The 18551-nt window shown below is 37.7% G+C and overlaps 1 protein-coding gene across 1 annotated transcript in view; it reads left to right on the forward strand.

Moving 5' to 3' along the window:
- The first annotated feature begins 1596 nt into the window (after positions 1–1596).
- Grxcr1 (glutaredoxin and cysteine rich domain containing 1) overlaps positions 1597–18551 on the forward strand; it is a 116151-nt gene continuing 99196 nt past the window's right edge. Inside the window, exon 1 of the mRNA XM_021163673.1 lies at positions 1597–2051. Within this exon, the coding sequence (XP_021019332.1) occupies positions 1650–2051 (402 nt within the window). The 5' untranslated portion in view covers positions 1597–1649. The remainder of the gene's footprint in view (positions 2052–18551) is intronic.

The following is an 18551-nucleotide window of genomic DNA, read 5'->3' on the forward strand; positions in this document are numbered from 1 at the left end:
ATATCTCTCTTCAAGTAGGTTAGTACTGCTCTTAGGCCCTATCAAAATAGTTTCCTTTTTGTAGAGGATGGTAGTTAGAGCAGAAACTCAAAACTGGTCAAAGTGCAGAGAATACATGACTCTGGAGTACTTAGCCACATGGCCTCTGCAAGATGCAGGGACCTTTGCAGAGAAGGGGAAGAAAGACTATACAAACTAGAGGTCGGAGAGGGCAGGAGCAAGACAGAATCTTTTGGCCATGACTGGCCTTCTAGATTCATGAACTCACAGCAGTTGTTGGCTGTATACAATCAGTACATGACCGAGCCAATATGAAAATGGGTCATGCATTCAGTGTATGTTCTAAGGATTCCCAGAGATTACATACAGAAGACTCTGCCTCGACTATCTTGGTCCATAAAGTATTTATTACTTTTGCTCATATCTTATTGGTCAATGCTAACACTTTGCTCCTTCTGTCCTTAGAAATTTTGTCCTTCTGTCCCAGCAACTCAGTGAAACATTGGACCACCTCCACTCTATGCACTGGAATATACACACATTTTCAATGTGTCTAGAGAGACTATTAGTGCCTTTTGTCTTCAACTTTTTTTATTGAGAATTTTCTGACCTTTGAAAAATAATATACACAAAGAGATAGATTAAAACTTACAAATATTTACTATAAAACACAACTTGGGTAGGTGATTCTCCTCTTTTCTGCAGATACAGATAGCTTACCACACTCAGTAGCAACATTTTAAATTTAAGCATGTAACTTAAAAGGCTCCTTGGCTACTTGCCAGGGTGATAGAAAACATACCGAGAAGGCACAGAGGACCTTCTCTACACGGGAGTGACTGGGTGGAGCATCTATCAGTGCTCATCACCTGGATCTCTGTGGCTGATCTGGCTGGCTTGGAGGATTTTCCATTCATCCTCTGTTGCTCCACATCTCCTTTCCAAACCCCTCCCTGTATCAAAGGGAGCACTCCCTATTCCCAGAAGTGGGAACACAATCAGCCTGAAGGTCTCTCATTCACTGTGTGTTCAAAGCTTGCCTTTAGCAAAGGACCAGGGAATGAAGATGTCTTGAAAATTCACCTTGTGAAGTCAAATCAGCTCCTTAACTAGAATTAAAACTGCTTAGTTGTATGCAGGCATGCAGCACATCATTGCCCGTTGAAAGATCATCAGGAGAGAGTAGGTGAAGAAACAAATGGTTAGAGATGATTGGAACACCTGTATCCTACACATTTGATTCTAGACTTTGTTTCTGACCCCCTATTTTAGAGAGCAAACTATAGAGTTGTTTCTGCTAAGATCGTTTTGACACACACATCATCAGCATTGACATTCAAGCCTGCTATGTCCTTGTCACATACCTACTTTCTGTCTCATCTCAGGCCACTTTCTTGCACTTGTTCTGTCAGAGTCCACCATGAACGTTTAATATTTAAAGACTGGGGTCACTTTTCAGGTTTTAGTTTAATGGTAACCATAGCACACATGCGTATTAATTATTGATAGCCAAGGCACACTGCACATCCTTGGGCATCTTCTTTTCTTTCACTGTCACAGGAGGGCTACCATCTCTGGAATTCAGCTCTGCTGTTGCTGTGGCAAGGGGGATGAACTGACAGCAGATCCATAATGGTGTAAACTGGTTCATGTGGGTGGAGGTGACCATGCTAAGAAGGGAGACAAAGCCAGAAACTGACAGGCCACGGAAAGTCCGGTTTCGAATTGCCTCATCTCACAGTGGGAGAGTTCTGAAAGAGGTCTATGAAGATGGACAAGCACCAGGCTCTCTGGATTCTGAATGTGCTAGTATCTGTGCCATAGATGGGCTAAGTGACTCTGAGGGACAGCAAAACGGCCACATTGGATCAGAGGATAACGAACAGGAGAAAGATCAGGATAACCTGCTGGTATTAGCCAGGACAGCCAGTGAGAAGGCTTTTGGCACGAGAAGAGTCAACATTTTAAGCAAAAATGGTACAGTCAGAGGCGTCAAGTACAAAGTGAGTGCTGGCCAGGCTCTGTTTAACAATTTGACCAAAGTGTTGCAGGTAAGTCATTATACACTTTTCTGTTCTGCACTCTTCTCCTCACCCACCATCTCCACCCCTTTTAGTTCTCCACAATGGAGTCAACGTCTCCTTCCTCCAAACTTCAGGAGACACTCTCCATCTAAGCCGCTGCGTGAACAGCTACCCATTAAAGACAGGCTCAGTGTCCTTTGCAAACTAGATTGCCTTTGCATAACCAAATTTCTGACATGAAAGTGGTCTCCTCTGATGGGTGATGACTAGCATAGAATCTCTGTTTCTTAAATGAGAAAGAAGACAGCAGATTGTGGTGTTTGAAGCATTTCTACAAGACCTAGATGTTCATTTCTTTCTGATCTACCAAGGTGTTGACAATAGGTTCTAAATGTAGGCATTTCCTGTGGTTAGCTCGGCTTCTTAGTACTTGAATTGCTACATGGATTGACGGTTTGTTCATAAAGCTGTTATTTAATATTAGTGCTTTTATTTGCATTTGTTTATCAACCTCTTAAAGAACTGTCACTTATGAACAAATAACATAAACTCCAAAGCCTACAAGAGAAACTCCAGTTTCCTCCCTCTGTCTTCACCCTAATAATGTTACAAGTGCACAATTGAGAGGCAAAGAAAACTTCAGAATCAAACTTTACAACTAGATTATCTTAATTATCTACTTTCATACTTCTCTGTGCATAGCTGAGTGAACAATTCTATGAGCATAAACCAGGAAAAACTTTTCTGATAATCTCATCTACCCCAAACTTGAAAGTAACCAGCATTTGCAATAGCAGAATTTGGCATTATCTTTAGTTTCATCACTATCATCACTGTCATAAAATGAATATTCTTGGTCTCTCCAGGGAACACAGGTTAAAGGAGCTTTGGCTTTGCACCATGACTTCCAGTTGCCATACACCAAGGGGTCCCATTCATTTCTCTGTAAGAACAGTACTTCTGTGTAATAGGAGCAGAAGACTTATGGAGTAGTGTGTAGAGCGAACAGATTTGATTCCTTGCTACTTGATAAAGAATGTGCACATCACGAAAAGTATCCTATATCTTGTCCTGCGATGATGGAGATGAACAGGTTCCCACCGGTACTTCTTCACAGTACTGAAGAAGCACAGAGGTTAACAATGGTGGCTAAACATTCCATCACACCCATTATCACTACCAGGTGTGACTTCCTGGGTCTGTATTTTTCCATAACTTCTGCAGAGTAAGCAGCAAACTTCCTTCATGTCACCATAGCTCAGTAACATGAAGTGATATTTCAGGGAGGAAAAAGTGAGTGGCCAGTTTCTTAGACATGTGGTTAAGGTTTCGATATACAGCCTGTCTGGTGAACAAGGAACTATGCTTGAAGAAACAGACATTTCTTCCTGTTTCAGGTTATAAAATCTTACAGCACTCAATTTGAAACTTAAGAAGCGCTAAATAAAGACAAAACCACCCAATGGACATGTGAGACTCTTGGCTCCCTCTCTATTATTTCCTTGGGTGACTAGTCCTGTGTCATAAAACACTGGCATAACTTTCCTAAAATTTCAGCTGTACAAGTTGATTAGATGATATTCCCCACCCCCCTCGTTTTTTAACCTTTTGGTAGTACTTACTTAGATGCTGGCCTCTAAAGTGGATGTCTGAACTAGTTTCTATTCTATTTGTTACTTAATTGGCACCTCAGAATACCAGATCATGGAGGATACACAGTATCAGTCCAGGTGATGGAAAGTAGCTACAGGAAGCAAAGAGACTGTGCCTACTTGGTGACCAGGAGGACTTATGAATGAGGAGTGGTGTCCAGATGAATCATTCAAGTATCTTCAGTTGGTCTAGATTATAGATTTTCAAATTCAGGACTGACTTTTTATTTATCCCCCTCCCTATAAATATCAAGAAGATAAGGCTCACTGAGACTAACCTAGAAATCTGAAAACCTACAATTTACTTTAGCCTGGAAACATGTATTGGTTATAAACTCTCAATCTAAAGCTTAGAGTTTACTTCTGTTGGAAGCTCTTTTGCTTATTCTCACATTCATCAAAGTTTGAAAACAATTCAGTGACTGTGTAAAATGTAAATTTATCTGGGTCCTTAGGGTAAAATAAGATTCCTTCCCATTGCTTATGCTCTCAATATTTAATGGGAAAAATGAAGGAGGCATGCATAGGGGTGAGATTTTGATCAGGTTAGGTTACTGGGAAGATCATCTGGGAGCTGAAGATGAGCCATGTTTCCTAGTCATGGCTAAACTCATCATTTGGTTGATGTAGGACAGGCCCACGGGTATTACCAGTGCAGTCTATGGTGTGTGCTTCTCTTGAGCACTGGCAAGCCTATTCTAAGTATATTTTTCTATCTAGTATTGTGATTTCACTCCCAATTATTGGAAAAATTTTACAAAACTTCACTACTTATTCCTTGTCTTCCCCACACCAAAGCTAGCCATATCAACTAGAAAATAAATCATAGGAGTGCCGAGTGACACACAGCTCTTACGGCCCAGTGTTCTGGGTTAAATTGAGATAGTCTTTGCTCTTAACTGTAATTTTAAATTGTCTACATGGGGCTCTGTGATACAGATGATTAAGATTATTTAGGCTTGCCAATATATTGTTATGGGTCTATATTTTAGACGGTTATCATTCCTTGACCTTATCCTCAAGCTATGTTAGCATATTCTAGCAGAATATACCATTTTAGTTTCCATGATTTTAATTTTACACTTATCCAAATTTAAGATTATTAAAGAAAAATGACTCTAAAGAAGGATCTTGAATACACAGATTCTGTGTGCATGTATAAATTAATATCTTGTTATTATAACTCTACCTAGAAGCATTTTAAAGTTTTAAGACACAAAAGTGATATGTTGGCATAGCAATTTGCATCATGCACAGAGCTTTCTTGTATATTTACTTTTACATACAAGTCTTATGAAAGAAGCAAGAAAATTATTAAGTCCCCTGTGATAATTAAAAAATGCATCCTTACTCTTTCATAGTAGCTTATTGTTTCAATGCATGCAATTCATTACTGTTTGATAATGCATGTTTTTACTGAGATAAATCAAATCTGGTTCAAAGCTAATAATACATGAATTCTTACATCTTTTTCCTCTTTTAAAAGTATAATACCAAATATAAAAATTTTATCCTTTCATTGTGAGCTTATAAATTTTATAATCTTTGGTTTTCATGTATGGAAAGTCTGTAGAAAAAAAGATAGAATGTATTCAGTTTTAGCAGTCTATTAAAAATTATCAAAGACATTGTTTTTAATTGATTAAATTGTCATGAGATTTCAAGGTTTTGCCTCAAGAAAGTGGGCAAGCCAGATTTTCAGATGTGTCCACTAAGTCAGAATGCATGATAGTCAGAAGTTTCTGAAAACACTTTTACCTATCTGTGGTTCATGGATGTACGTATGTCTGGGAATGTGCTAGCCCCTGGAGTACTCTGGGTGACTCTGTGGTCTTGATGGCCTATTTATAGTATGTTCTCAAAGCAACAGTAATAATATTTCACAATGATTAAATGACTCCTCAACACCAGGCATTACTGGAATTACCTATGTACATTGATACACATATATTCTTCACAGGAATCTTACCAGGCAGCACAAACCTTAGCAAATGAGTTATTTTTAAATTCATTTTTTACGCGAGAAAAATTAATTCATAGAATTTAAAATGCCATTTGTCCAGAAAAATTATTACAGACAATTTGTGTGGATATACTGTCTTCTTAGTTATCAATTATTAGGCAGGAACCCTAAGATAATGATCCCAAATATTTTAGGCAATTACACTAAGAAAACTCTTGACTTATTGCCCCCAAACCAGACAAAACAAGACTTCCAGAATGAGCTGGTGCTGATGATATATAACTTAAAAAATTGTAGACTGATAGACCTTAGAGTCCCATGTTCAACTTTTCTTTTCCCTCACCCTCCAACCCCCCAAGACAAGATTTTTCTGTGTAGCCCTGGCTGTCCTGGAACTTACTGTGTAGACCAGACTGGCCACCAACTCATAGATCTAGGCAGATCTAACCTTTGCCTCCCAAGTATTGGGATTAAAGGCGTGCGCTACCACTGCCCAGCTGGTTTTTTTTTTACTCTTGATAACAGACACTGGGCAAAACCTCAGTGAGCATCTTAATTATACTTTCTTGTACTCAAAATGTTGCGGAAAAATAGGAGAATAATCATCATGTCCATCTTGAAAATAATTTTTAAGAATTATTTCCATTCACACCTACTTTCTGGAAAATGTTAGTGAGTTAAGTGAACTCACATGATGGTTGTTTCTCTATGTTACATCTTGGAACTTGGAGATTTCCTATATAGGCTAGTGCTGGAGTTTGCATGCAGGAGTGCTGCTGGCTTGCTCCATTCTTCTCTCAGCTACAGGTTCTTTTTACTAATGTAAAGACATCCATTGCATACTTCCAATGAAGCAGAGGGCTTGTCCTTAATTGTCAGTGCTGCATTGTGGAGGATGATCCAAAGCAGGCTCTGAAAGAATTTATCTATCAATCTGGCTTTACTTTCCATCTCTGTTTTTTTTTTTGTTGTTGTTGTTGTTGTTGTTGACATAATATTTTCTTAAATAGTTCATTTTTAACTTCCTGAATGTTTATCTTTTTCTCCTTTTGGGTTATTGTTTATAGATCATCATTCCATTTCATCTTTTTCTTTTTTTTTTTTCTCTTTTTCCTTCTAGTTGAGCTCTACCTTATAGACTAAAGACTATAGGTTAATTTATGTAACAATGACTTTTAATTCTGATCCTACAAGTCTTCAGATAATTAGCACTTGCTTATCCAGTTTCTGTGAATATTGTTGAAATTAGCTCTATCAATATTGCCCACTTCCCTCACTTTGTGAGACTCTTCTTTACTGGCATGACATTTTAACTTGTATAACCTTGGTTTTGGTTACACGAGACATTTATTGAGACATAAATAATATATAATATAATCCACCCATTTACAGTGTACCAACAGATCCTTTTAGTGAGTTTACTAAGCTGTGCATCCATTATTTACAAACTATTTAACAGTGTTTTTATCATCCAAATGTAAAATACATGAGCATTGGTCCTTATTTCTCTCTCCTCCCTTCTGCCTTTCCTTGCTATATGAAATTACTTATCGAATTTCTGTTTCTGTTGCCTATTCTATTTCTAATGCATATTCTTGCTATTTAAATATATTCTTCCTTTCTATTTAGCTGTAATCATGCATTTGTTGGCCAACAGCTCCACATTTGTCAATACTTGATAGTTACTCAAGTGTCTGCTAACTACTTATTATTCTACTCTCTGGAAGGTCAGCATTCTATCGTCCACATATGTGATCGCATGTTATTTATAAGTGCATTTAGCTTAGTTTCAGCTAACCTGAAGGGCCATCAATGTTGAAATTTTTCATTTGTTTAAATAGTAGAATAGTATTCTATTATCAGTATGCCACATTCTTATATTCATTTATTCACTAATGGTGACTTAAGTTGCTTACATGGTTTAACTGTTGTGACTAGTGCTGTAATGAACACAGATGTATGGATAACTCTTTGCTTGGGGTATGTGTGCTTTATGTGCCTGGAGTTGAGGGTGTGCATTCTATGGCTATTTAATAGGAATTTCTGGGAATATCTCTAAGGTCCATTTTGTCTAGAGCACAGTTTAAGTATGTTTTCTTGATAATTTTGTGTATGGACAATCTGCACTTTGTGTACCATAGAAGATAAAAATGGTGGAGTCCCTCTCATCATTTAATGTGGCCCAACTCTTCCTTCATACCTATTAGCATTTGCTTCATACTTCCAGGTCTCAGGTTTTGGGCATATAAACATTTACAATTGTTGTCTTGTTAAACTGACCTCTGTGTTATTATGCAATTATCTTGATGGTATTTCTTCACAGTTTTGGTGGTAATGTCTACTTTATCTGATTGAAAATACAGCTCCCCTTGCTGTCTATTAGTCTCCATTTGTATGGAATATTTTCCTCCATCCTTTAACTTTGAGCTGACATATTTCTTTACAGGTAAAGTAAGTTTCATTCACACTCCAAATGATTGAGTCTTAGTTTTGTTTTCCAATCCAGGCAACTATGTGTGCTTTTTAAATGCAGAATTTAACCCATTTATATTCAAGTTAATTATTGGCAGACAAGGAAATACCATTGTCATTTTGTGCACTATTCTGAATTGGTTTATGCTTGCTTCTGCCATTTCTTTGTGGCTACATGATTTTTCCTTGAGTAGTGCATTTTTACCCATTGATCTTCAGTTTTTTATATATCATTATAGGTTTTTGCCTTGTGGCTACTATGATACTTACAAAAACATGTAGTTACAACAAACATTTTAATCTAAAAGCAATTTAACTATGGTCATAAAAATATCCCATGTTTTTACTCTACTGCTTTTCCCACATTGAGGTTTTGATGTTATGTATATTTAATTTATAACACTTCATATTGTATATTCCTTAATGAATCATTGTAGTTATAACTATTTTTTCTTTTGCGGGTATATGTATACATGCACACACATACACATACATGTGTTTGCAAGTGCTCATGTATGGCATGTGGGGGCCAGAGTTCAACCTTAGGTATTCCCTCATGTACTGTCCATCTTGGTTTTTTGAGACAGAATCTCTCAATGGAACCAGTGCTTCATTCAGTTGCCTATGCTGGCTGGCCAGTGAGCTCCAGATATCCACCTGCCTTTGCCTATCAAGGTGGGGGATTGAAAGTAGAAGCCACCATGACTGGCTTTTGTATGAGTGCTGGGGTTAAACATACATCCTCATGCATTTGTGACTCCCTTTTCTTTAATAAGTTTGCTTTTTGAATTTCATATTAGGATACATTAGAGAATTCTAAGTTTGATTTAGTGTTAACATTTACCACTAGCATTTCCTTACAAGATAAGCTTAGCAATGAGCTCTCAGTTGTGTGTCGGAGAAAGTCTTTGTTCCTCCTTTATGTCTGAATGACATACTTTCAGATTGCAGTGGTTTTGTTTGGCAAGACTCCATCTCCCCTTCAGTAGTTTGAGTGTGTAATCCCGCTCCTCATGCCATGTAATGTTCCTGCTGAGACATTTGACACATAGGCAGTTCTTTGGATGGCACTTTCTTTATGGTCGTGCTTTCTGAACCATCTCTTGGAGTCCGGACATTGATAGCTTGATTGGAATGTGGCTTCTGGTGCTTTTATTTCAATTAAATGTGACTGATGTCCTTTTCCTTTTTTGTACCCTGATATTTATATCTTTCTGCAGGTTTGGAAAGTCTCATGCTATCGCTTCTATAAGTAAGCCTTCTATTCCTATCCCTCCTCTTCCTTGAATGCTAACAGCTTGTACCTTTGCTCTTTAGATGCTATACTATAAACCATTTAAGCTTTCCTCATTCTTTTTCATTCTTTTTTCTTTTTCTCCTCTGATTGGAAAATTTCAATGTCTGGGTTGCCACCAGCCTGCCCATCCAGAATCCCAGGCTAGAATTAGAAAAGATCTAGTGCCACCAACGAATGCCAACAAAGGTTCCAAGAGGCCGTCATCTCATCAAATGAGCAGGCATCAGCATAAAGACACTTGGAAGATGAAAAACCAGAGAAACACAGCACCATCAAAAGAAACCAAGAAAACTTCAGAAACTGACGAAGATGAACGGGTGATCTATGAATTGACAGACAAACAATTCAGAATGGTCCTTTTAAAGAAGTTCAGAGAATTACAAGAAAATACAGACAGAAAACTAAGTGAAATCCGGGAAATAATTCATGAACAACATGAGATGTTTGACAGAGAAATAAAAGTTAATCATTTCAAAATAAAAATTCTAGAGGTAAAAAATACAATAAGTGAACTGGCAAATTCCACAACAGTTTTCAACAGAAGACTCGATAAGGCTGAAGGAAGAATCAGTGAACTGGAAGATTGGACATATGATTCTAGACTTTAAGCAAGCATTGTAACAGCTGAGCAAACCAGCCTTTTTTTGATGGCTTGCCCATGCTGAAAGAGTTTCTGATTGTTTTGAAAGTTGTATAATAATAATAACAACAATAATTTAAAAACATTTATTCTATAAAATTATACACATATAAATATGCCAATGCCTGAGTCATTATTGACTAGAGGATATTTACAAATTATGAATTAAATAAAATATGCATAAAATTTTAATTAAGAGTTTATTTATGTGCACAAATACACTAATGATTTCAAGTCTCCTTTCTCAAGTTTATTTTCTCAATAATCATTATTTCGCCTAACTTTTGACAAATTATACCTTATAACATTTTCCTTGGAAGAGAAATAAGTTATAATTTTTCTCGTCACTTCACAAATTTAATAAACAATAGCAGTATTCAATGTCAATTTCTAAGCAATAAGTTGGAATTGTGAAAAAGTTAAGTTGATCTTTTCTTTTCCTCTGTTTTATAAAATTCTTGGTCTATAACTTTTCTTTGTGGAAAGCCTGTAGAAGCTTGATTAGTCTGCAGTGGAATAGAATAGTGAAAGCCAGTGTCTTGATTTGTCCCATACAGTTTTTGGGAAAAGAGAAGGGGCAGCTAGAGAGTCTGAGCACCAGACTTGTGGGGAACTTGTGGGGTTGTCTTAGGAGTAATGATGAGGAGAGCCAGATGGGCTGCAATCCCAAGGGAAGTTGATGGGTCTAGAGTTTGAGAGAAGTGACTTCATGGGTTAAAGCTAAAAGAGGTTGGAGAGTCCCAGTACTAAGCTATGAAACTGAACCTCCATCCTTATTTGCATATTTCTGGTACTATGGAGTTCACATGCCCTCATGGGAATCTCACGAGTACCTTCCTTTGACAGATATTAGCACTGTGCTTGCATGGCATCGGGAAGAATTCATTACCTCCCCTGTAATAAAGATTTTTCCTGAATTCCTTTCAACCTGTTCCAAATAAACATGTATGTTTGCACTGATCCAAGACTTAGAACTTCATCCTGGATAGAGAGCTATAACTTTGGCTTTCAGGTCAATCAAGCTGATTATATAAGAATTTGGGTTTATAGCATCTATGTTTAGCAAGGCATGAATAATGCTTACTATTCACCTCACTATGCTCATCTTCTATTGGTGCAGAAATGAATCACTGCTAGATTTGTGACTTAAAACAATGCAGAGGTATTACTTTATAGTTACAGTGATCAAAAGCCTGTGTGTTACAGGATTAAATCAAGGTTTTGGCATAGCAATCCCTCTGAAGATCTAGAGAGTATATGACTTTTATTTTACAGCTTCCAGAAGGTGCACACATTTCTTTGCTTTTAGCCCTGTATACATCACTTCTGCTTCCATTAGTACATCTTCTCTGACTTTCTTGTGATTATTCTGGGCTCACTCAAATAGGCAAAGTCTACCTACCATTATTATATGACTTCCCAAAACACATGTGTTAAAGATTTGGTTTCCAGCTGGTGGTGGAAACTGGAGGTAGCAGATACAATAGGATCTGGGACCTTAGAGAAGTTGATCACTAGGAACACTCTTCAGCTTTTTATTTTTCTGGTACTTCTATGTTCTTTTCTTCTAGTTCTAATCATTATGAAATGAGCTTCTTTGCTCTACTGCATTATCTCTGACAGGATGCTTTGTCTTATCACTGGCTGAAGAGTAGCAAAGCCAATGGACCATGGACTGAAACCTTCAAAAAATGTGAGACAAATTAAACCCTTTCTTCTTAAATTGTCTTTCTGAGGTTTATTTGTCACAGCTTATTTACAGATAAACTAATAATGATTAGTGGAGTAATTGCTGTAACTATACTCAGTGATGTTTTTCAGAGTATTGGAGTTGCTTTTCAGAAAGAGCTGGGAAAGGTTTGATAATGTAGACTAGAGTAGTCCAAGAATGTTGTGGGTACAGCTTAATGGAAGACTGCGGTGATCTCAGAAGGCCAAAGTGCTGATAGGAATACAGATAGGAAAGAGTGTGCTCTTGAAGTTTCAGATGGGAATGAAGACTGTTGGGAATTGGACTAGAAAATTCATGCTCCATGGTAAAGAAACACTGTTCATTTAGGCCAAGCCTAAGAGACTTTGTACCTAGCAGCATTTAAAGTCATGGGCTACTTAATCTGGTGGTAAAGACGTCAATGCATTTAGGTAATTTTGTGGTTATGGTTGGTTGCACAAAGCCTGATTTCAGTGAGAATGAAGACAGAAGAGCAAAGTAGTACGACTTTAGATACTTAAAGTTGGGCAAAAAAAAGAAATGTATAAGTTGGGGCCACGGGAGGTGTATGGCTGCTGACACTGTTAGTGCTATTAGAAAGAAATGAAATACCTAGAGAGATGGGTCAATAGGGGCTTAAATTTATGTATACGTTTTGTCCTGTCCATCCTTGTCTTTCTCTTCCTTGTTCTGCTATCAAGAGTGAAGCCATTTCACTCTTCCACCTTCTTCTTTCTGTGATCTTCTCTTAAGCAGGGGTCAGGAAGCAACAAACACAGGTGATGCTGACAAAAACCTCGGAAATAAATCATTTGTCCTTTTAGGCTCTGGTTTATTTTATTTTATTTTATTTTATTTTATTTTATTTTATTTTATTTTATGGTAGCAACCAGGAGTTACTACAGCCACTTGTATGGATCTGTGGTGTATACAAAATCTTTTTGTCATGAAAAAGAACATGCTTGCAGTTTGTGAAGACTACTCTGTCTACTCTTTCTGATGCAGAGGAGATCAAGGTTGTGGAATAGACTAACTTTTTATCTCATAGTGGTTTTGTTTTGTTTTGTTTGCTTGTTTGTTTTTGTTCTACATAGAGGGGTTATTTGCCATATATGTGTCATAGCTACTCAAGAGCAGAATGCAATTCTAAACTTTGGAGATAGGTGTGGGCTGATCAGATAGTAACAAATATGGCACACTCAGGGGATCAAAGCAAACACAAATGGTTACATTCGTATTTTCTACATTGCTTCCACTATCTTGAGAAGTACATGCTTTGGAAAATTTGGTTGTCTCAGAAGCATGAGACAAAGATCTAGATACAACCGATAGTTTAAAGCCATCCCTGTAGAGCTCAGTCTTGTTCAGCCAGATTCCCAGTAATCTTCAGACTCATGAGTGGGCGGTACCTACAGGTTTTACTTCATTCAGTTTGGGGATTTTGAACAGCAGAAGAATATCGAGTATCCTCAGCGTTTTACAAATGGTAAGTTACATATGTATCTGTCTGTGTGCTTGACTTCAACAGTTGGACCCTTATTCCCTAAGCAACCGGTGCCTAATGACTAATATGACTAATTATGCAATGTCAAGGGCATATCTTGATATATGATTTCTCAGAGCTTTTACAGGAAAAGACCTTAAATGTTAGCATCCTATGCCGGTCAACTCTACTGTAACTGATCAAATTGGGGTAGTGTGAAGCCCATTTATTAGCTATATCACTGTACTTTAAAGCCTAATGTTTTTCATGGTCACAATACATTGATGTGATGTTGGCTTCTGACTAATTTGTATGTCTTTTCTTGGTGATCAGATTCATGAGATTAAAATTTTAAATAGAATAAATCACCTATTTTCCATTCTATACACTTGCTAGTTTTCTCTCAGTGTTTATTATGTTCTAGGCATTTGTTGTTCCATATTGATAATTTTGATTAGGAAAAATTATCAGAATGAAACAGCAAATGTCTTGAGAGTAAAAGGAAACAAGTTTAAAGGTAAACATTGGCAATAAGGACTCTAATGTTTCTTAGCAACTATTATTAGACATCAATACAATTAAATTAATGCTATTAAGGAGGGAAGAGAAAACCATGGGAGGAAGAGAGGGACTGAGGATGAATAGCAGCTTTGACAAAGTCCACATGGACCAGGGATTCCATGGCACCCTTATCAAGCTCTTTAAGATGGACTCTGTGCACTACTCTTGCCTTGACTGAAATTTTATTAAGAGTCACTAGTTCCTGCAGGCTTATGTCTCACTGCTAATACTTGACTATATACTGCTAAATGTTACGTGTTGGAAATGCACTTGTTAGGTTAGGAGATGGGCCCTATTATAGGAGTTGTTTGAGTCATGGATAGAGTCCTCATAAATGAATGAATTTTTCTATCGTAGAAATCCATTAACTATCACAGGCATTTGCTTTGCTCGCCTCTTTTGTTCACGTGTTGTCTTTCCTTCCAGCTTCCCCCCAGGTTATGATGTACCATGTGGTCTTAAAAGATAGGGCCACACAATCTTGAACTTCCCAGAAACATGAGCCCAAGCAAAACTTCTTTCTTTCTTTCATAAATTACACAGTTTAAATAGTTGAAAGTAGTGTCAGGGGGTGGAATAAGAGAAAAAAAATTGGTCCTGAGAAAGTCAGCTGTTTTATATATTTTCAGATATGTATATCTGAAAATGTGAAAGAACTTTGTAGCTGGGTAAGAGATGAGGGTTAGAACTATTTGGAAACACATTTTGGAATGACAATTCAAAGCTCTTAAGGGCAGTTTTGGTGAAGGCGTAGAAGACTACAAAAGGTTTTGGAAAGTCTGGAACTTGCCAGAGATTAATTAAGTGGTTTTGATCAGGCCAGCAATAGAATCAGGGAGGGTTATGGCTATTCTCATGATGTCTCAGATGGAAATTAGGGCCACATTGTTGAGAACTAAGATGAAGCTTACTCCAAGTCATGAAGCATCAAGGAGCTTGCTGAACTTGGCTCATTCCTGAGGGCTTTATGGACAGCACAACCTGAGAGAGAAAAAAAAATACTTCTAAGTGATAAAGCCCTCAAAGAATGGTATGGTTTGGTTTCCTCTGACTACAGAGTGCTAAGAGGGTAAAGGAATAACTGAAAGGCATGATTTATGATTAAAATACAAACATTCAAAATAAAAGAAAATAAAGGCAATATTGAAAATTTACAGCCCGTTCATATAAATGATTAAAAAGACAAACATCGAGAAAGCAAAGCAAGGGTATTACCAAAGGAATAGGTTCCTGAAGACATTAGCGTGAACACAGAGATAGATGTTCATCATTATAATGGAAAAGTGGAATCATCTCATCCATCTTACCGGCCATCTCTCCCAATACTTTCTGGCTGCATCCCAATGCTTTTGGAGTGCAGAGTGATTTTTAAAAAACTTCTCTAGACTCTCCATCCAGCTCACCTCTACAATCTGGTGCAGCGCTCCACAGTCCTGGCTTGGCACAGGTAGCCAATGTGCTCTGCCTCAGTGAGAAGAGACGGCTCAGAGAATCTATACAAGGCAATGTCTGGTGGAAACAGGAGTAGAGCCCTGTCATAAAGGCAGCAACGCTGTAGTACGTCCATTGTTTAAGGTCTACTTTAGAACGTTGCTTCAGGCACTGGTGGGAAATGCCAACCCAAGAGATCTGAATCACAGACTGACGGAGTCACAGGAGCAGGGAAGCTCTGTATGCCTAGGAGGTATCACATAGAACACAAACCAATTACACTCCAGCTCTTCTTAATGTTTGAACTGCCTTGGGTCTGTTTCTATTTGTTCTTTTTAAGGGTCTCTTCCTCCTCCTTCTTCTCTTCTTCTTCATCCTCCTATTCCTCTACTTCCTGCTGTAAATGTTAGGGGCCTCATATCAGCTGGTTGGTGGCTCAGTGTCAGAACAATCTTGGGGGTCCAGATTAGTTGAGACTGCTGCTCTTTCTAAAAGGTTGCCCTCCTCCTCAGCTTCTTTCAGCTTTGCCTTAATTCAACCACAAGTGTCACCAGTTTCTGTCCATTCGTTGAGTGTAAATATCTGCATCTGACTTTTTCAGCTGCTTGTTGGGCCTCTTGGAGGGCAGCCATGCTGGGCTCTTGTCTGTAAGCACACCATAGCATTAGTAATAGTGTCAGGCCTTGGGACCTCCCCTTGAACTGGATCCAAATTTGTGCCTGTCACTGGACCTTCTTTCCCTCAGGGTCTTCTCCATTTTTGTCCCTGCAGTTCTTTTAGGCAGGAGCAATTCTAGGTCAGAGTTTTTGACTGTGGAATGGCAACCCCATCCCTCCATTTGATGCCCTGTCTTTCCACTGGAGGTGGGGTTCCCTCTCTCCACTGTATTTCTTTTCAATGAAAAGAAACAGTCAACATTTATAATGAGGCTACCTCATATAAACCGGCCTTCTGTAGGGATTCCACATCCTTACTAACTATACTGAAAAAAATGGAAATTTGAGACAGGGTTTTATAGATTATCTTAATTAACCCACATTTTCTATTTTTATTGAAAAAGTTTTCATACAGTATATTCTGATCATAGTTTTCTTTCCTTCATTTTCTCTCAGATCCTTCCCACCTCCTCATTCAACTCCACACTTTCTTGCTGTCTCTTTAGAAAAAAGACAAAATATTAAAAATAAGAAACAATTAAGAGAAAGCAAAAGAAAATATCCATGCAGAGATATACACATTCATACAAACAAAACTAATAAAAACATAAAATCAGAAACCATAACATATAAGCAAAAGACTTGTAAGGGGAAAAAAATCCCAAACAAAGCATTATGAGACAAAACAAAACAACAACTAGCCAACCAACCAACCAACCAACCAACCAACCAAAACCAATAAAACAAACAACAAAAACTCTAAAACTACTATTTTGTGTTGTTGTTTTCTACTGAGCATGAGGTCTGTCCTTAAGTGTGGCTTGTATATCCACTGAGACTCAACTAAGTTTTCATTTGTGTGTGGTTGACTCTTAGAGATAGCATCTTGATGGGACCTTGTGTCTACTTCTCGAAATGCTGGTATACTATCAGGCTTGAACCTGTGCCTGCCACCATAGTCTCTGTGAGTCAGCCATACAGTGTCAGAAAGACACTGTTTTCCTAGAACTACCCATCTCCTCTGGCTCTTGCATCTTTCTGATTCCTCCTCTTCATGAGCTTTGAGGGGAGATGTTAACCCCAGCCTTCAAGGCTGTTCTATAGTTATGAAATCTATATCTATTTATATCATATTATCTATCTATCCCTTTTTTTTGTTTCCTAGGTTTCTACTTAATTATCATGAGAAGTCAGTATTTCCTGCCTAAGTTATAAGTTGACCTTCTCAAAGATGATCCTTTTTTTTTTTTTTTTAATTGTAGAAAGGATTTCTGGGCATGGAATTAACAACCCCCAAAGAATGGGTTTGATGATGGAAGCAAAGGAGAAGTGAATTAGACACAGGGACTGGATAAACGGATTAGTTGCTGACACTGATTAAATGGGTCCTTTACTCTCATTTTCCCTTTCTGTTGTTAGTCATTGGTGATTAACTAATGTACAAAACCTTATTTGACTTGACTTTTCTCTATTAGATTTTATCTATTTTTCAGAGTGGACTAGAATGTCTGTTCCTGGTCTTTCAGGTACTTTTTCTACTCAGTGATAACAACACAACAGGGGTCTAGGAGATCTAAAAAATGGTCCTGGCTCAGGGGCCCTGGTGTCCCCACCACTGTCCTTAACCCTGTGATGCAATCCTTGTGTTGTAAGCACTCCGGAAGCTCCCCCACTTCCCCTCTCTCAGGGCATTCACCTTTGAATTGTCCTAACTCTTAGAACTCTTCAACCTCATTGCCTCCCTGCCCAGGCTGGGAAAACGTACTTGTGACAGTTATTCAGAAGCAAGGGAAGACCCATGGGTTTGGGAACCAAAGGCCCATTTTTTTTCCTTGTGAGAAAAAGAATAGAAGAAACAGATTACTCTCTAGTAGTGTCTTAAATGATTAATGTGTTCACTTTTTCTCCTTTGGTAAGTAATGGCAGTGTGCTCTGGAGGGACATGGCCTGGTTTCAAGTGAAGCCTATTTATTTACTTATTTATCTACTTATTTATTTGTAAAGAGAAGAGAGTTGTAGTGACTGTTTTCTATGATATTAATATCCTACTTTAAAACAAGCATTTTGCCCAATGTTCAGCTAATTATAAGTGCCCTGTGAATACTGTTAATAGTTATATAATTTCTGTTTAAATTATACTTAAGGTACTACTAAAATGCAGAGAGAAGGAGAAATAGTGCTTCCCTAGGGAAGAACACAGCAACCATTTATCCAGTACCAAATGATCAGCCACATATAAGTAATATTCAGAGTAAGCTAGGTGTATTTAGGAATATATGTACATATATGCACATATACATATAAGTATGTATGTATATACCAAATTTTTTTTAAAAGGCCATGAATTTGAAAGAGAGGAGGGAGATATAGAGGGAAGGAAAGGAAGAGAGAAATTATGAAATTATATTTTGTTATAAAAAGTTAAACTGGTTCTCTAAATGCATATTACTAATATATTTTCCTGTTTTAAAAAATAATGTTAATATTATTGGGCGGGGGGGGGGAACTCCACTAAACAATGAAGGTTCAAAGATTAATAACACCGAATTCCTATTCTGAGAGAATCTTGGTTTATTCTTATGAAAAATATCACACGTTGGTATTGTAAAACATAATATGAACACAGGAGCTTTTAGGGGACAGAGGCAGGACATCCCGACC

Source organism: Mus caroli, chromosome 5, assembly GCF_900094665.2.
Source record: "Mus caroli chromosome 5, CAROLI_EIJ_v1.1, whole genome shotgun sequence".
Lineage (NCBI taxonomy): Eukaryota > Metazoa > Chordata > Mammalia > Rodentia > Muridae > Mus > Mus caroli.